The sequence below is a fragment of the Muscardinus avellanarius genome (genome assembly GCF_963383645.1).
Source record: "Muscardinus avellanarius genome assembly, chromosome: 4".
NCBI classification, from domain to species: domain Eukaryota; kingdom Metazoa; phylum Chordata; class Mammalia; order Rodentia; family Gliridae; genus Muscardinus; species Muscardinus avellanarius.
In genome coordinates, this window is record NC_137789.1 from 1,351,193 (window position 1) to 1,353,955 (window position 2,763).

The window sequence follows — 2,763 nt, forward strand, 5'->3', positions numbered from 1 at the left end:
AACTAGGACAGGGGCCAGGAAGCCATGCTCCACGACGCAGACACTGCCCTGCCCCCTGGTGGATGGGAAGCTCCTGGTTTGAACCTTGCCAGCAGCAGGACCACACACTATACTCTGCCAATCCAGGACCACACACTATACTCTGCCCTGTGGCACAGTACAAACTGATACCCACCTGCAGCCCGAGGGAGCCTGTCCTCAGAGAATATGCCAGGGATCTGTGAGGTTCTGTCCTGTGGGCCTGAGGCCAGCCATGGGCAGGTGACAGGCTGGAGTTACCTGGGCCTGAGGCTGAACTTCTACATTCTAGACTTCTAGACTGTGTGTTTGTGTCTGTAAGAAGCACGAGGCAGGTGGGGGCTAGTGATGCATAGTGTGGCCCTCTGGAAGCCAGGTCAAGAGGGGTGAGGACCTGAGCTGTCTCTGTGCAAGGCGGCTGCTGGTGATGCTCCTGCACCAGGCACAAGTGGGCTCCTTGGGCCAGGCGTCCAGCAAGCGCTGTGGCGAGGAGAGCTCACTTTCTCAGTACTGTGGAATGTTAAGTACAGCTCTGAGATCTGCTTAAGATTAGAAGTGTTCTCAGAAACAGAGGGAGGCTCGCCATAGGCCACTCTTCAAGGACAGAATCCTGGTGGCCATGCTGGTCGGGGCTGTTGCCTCGGAGACGCTCATCCTCACGAGGGTGTTTAAGGTGACAGCTTAGAGTCCCGGGGTAAGCAAAGCATTCCCACTGGAAGAAAACCACCCCCTGGTTTCCGTGACTATTGGAGGGACAGGCCTACTGCGCCTGGAGACCCTTTCATGGCATCCCCAGAAACTTCTTAGTTCTTATATTAAAAACACAGGTGCTGGCAATCTCCCCGTAACAGGCAGTGTGACCTCCTGGTGGGCATCATTGCTGCCCTCCTGAGCCAGGGAGCTGAGCCCCACACACACTATTCCTGGGCCACTGAGAGCAGGCGCAGCTATGGGACTCAGCTCGGGGTAGGACAGACTTAGCGACAGGCAGGAAAGTGGAACTAACCTGAGTGGAGGGCTACCATGGCGCAGGGCCACCGCTGTGTGAAGCTGCCGGCAGCACTGAGGGCCCATGCCTTGGCCGGGGCAGGAATCTCCCAAGGTGGCAGCGTTCAAGGGCCTGAGGAGCCTGTGTGTGATGGGTCTACCGGCTGCCCGTATGGGATGGTGGCTGGGCAGAAGGATGCATGGTACAGCTCAGTTCTGGGGACAGTGGCTGAGCTCAGGGCCTGGTGCTCCAGTCCAAGGAGAGAAGCCAGAGAACAAGTTGTAGGACGGTGAGACCTGGTGCCATCCAGTGGGCCCGTGGATGCCCAGAACTGGCCACCGAGCACTACTACCCAGCTGGTGGTCCCTGGCTCCTGCCTGGGGCCAGGCTCGGGGAGCCAGGAGGCCAAACATCTGCAGAGCCAAGTCTTCAAGGTGCTGGCGGAAGCGCAGTGTGGAGTGATGCCACAGGCAGGGGCGCAGTGGAAGGCGCTGGGCCCTCAGCAACAGGAGCTGCTCAGGGTGGGTGTCCTTGGGCACCCCAGGTGGTCCCATGATGGCAGCTGACAAGCCTTTTGCTCTGTTGCTGAACTCTGGATGGCATGGAGTGGCTTAGAAATCAGCCAGGGCTGCCAGGAGCCTCAAAGGGCTTCTGTCACTATTCTGGCGCACAGATTCCCTGGGGGAGTCTCCTGAAGATAACAGACAGGGCTGGGCAGCGTAGGCTCACTCAACACACGCCCCCGGGCCGCCATGGGATGCCGAGGGAGGGAGCCCCGCAGGCAGCCCCTGCTCAGTGCTTCTTCCTCGGGTGACGTTTCCGGTGTCGGATGAGACAGGAGCTGTAGGCAAAGGTTTTCCCACACTCCTCACATTCGTACGGCTTCTCTCCAGTGTGTGTCTTCTGGTGTTTCAGGAGGTTGGAGCCACAGTTAAAGGCTTTCCCACACTCCCCGCATTTAAAGGGCTTCTCGCCGGTGTGGATTCTCTGATGTTTAGTGACATCAGAGCTGTGCCGGAAGGTCTTCCCACACTGATCACACTTAAAGGGCTTTTCCCCAGTGTGAACCCTCTGATGGCGAATGTGATCCGTCTTGTGCTTAAAGATTCGTCCGCATTCGCTGCACTCATAGGGTTTCTTCCTCTGAAAAGGAACAAACACGGGAACCCCCTCAAAGTCATCTTTAAACGAGGCGTCGAAGGCATCAAAGAGATTCGCCTCGTCTTCAGGACTCAGGATCCGCTCTTTCCGATGCTTTCTGGCCACCGTGGGTCTCTTGTTTGTTTTTTTCCCACCAGACACTTTCTCTCCTTTGACCGTGGCCTTTGGAACATCCGCCTCCTCCTTTGGGGCCTGGGCAGTCTTCTTCCTGCCCGCAGGCTTTTCCATGCTGATCGCAGGAAGGAGGACGCACTCTGGGAATCTGGTAGTCTGAGGACATGCGGCCGGGGGCTTCCCGACCCCTTCTTGGTGACTCTACTCCCTCAGAGGCCGCTCTGCATGCACGGCCTGCATGGGCAGCCAAGGCCGCACCAGGATGACGGTACTCGTTCTCTTGCTGCTAGAGAGGCAAGATTGGGAAGACCACATGAAACGTGCTTTCAGGGAATGGCCCTACCCTACATTCCCACCTGGATGTCTGATGAGTGCCTCCAACCCAGCTCTGAACTCCCAGCGCTCCCACCGCATCCTGCCCCTCCCTAGCTTCTTTGTCTCGGCAGATGGCACCCTGGCTCACCCAGCAGTGGGCCAGGAGG

General features: G+C 58.0%; 1 protein-coding gene across 1 annotated transcript; it reads right to left on the reverse strand.

Annotated features, from left to right (window-relative positions):
- Window positions 1–1,798: 1,798 nt before the first annotated feature.
- On the reverse strand, window positions 1,799–2,395 carry ZFP41 (ZFP41 zinc finger protein; the record flags this gene model as incomplete). The annotated part of the gene is made up of 1 exon (XM_080694065.1): window positions 1,799–2,395. One exon carries the CDS (start codon window positions 2,393–2,395, stop codon window positions 1,799–1,801), a length of 597 nt encoding a protein of 198 aa, XP_080550191.1.
- Window positions 2,396–2,763: the final 368 nt, after the last annotated feature.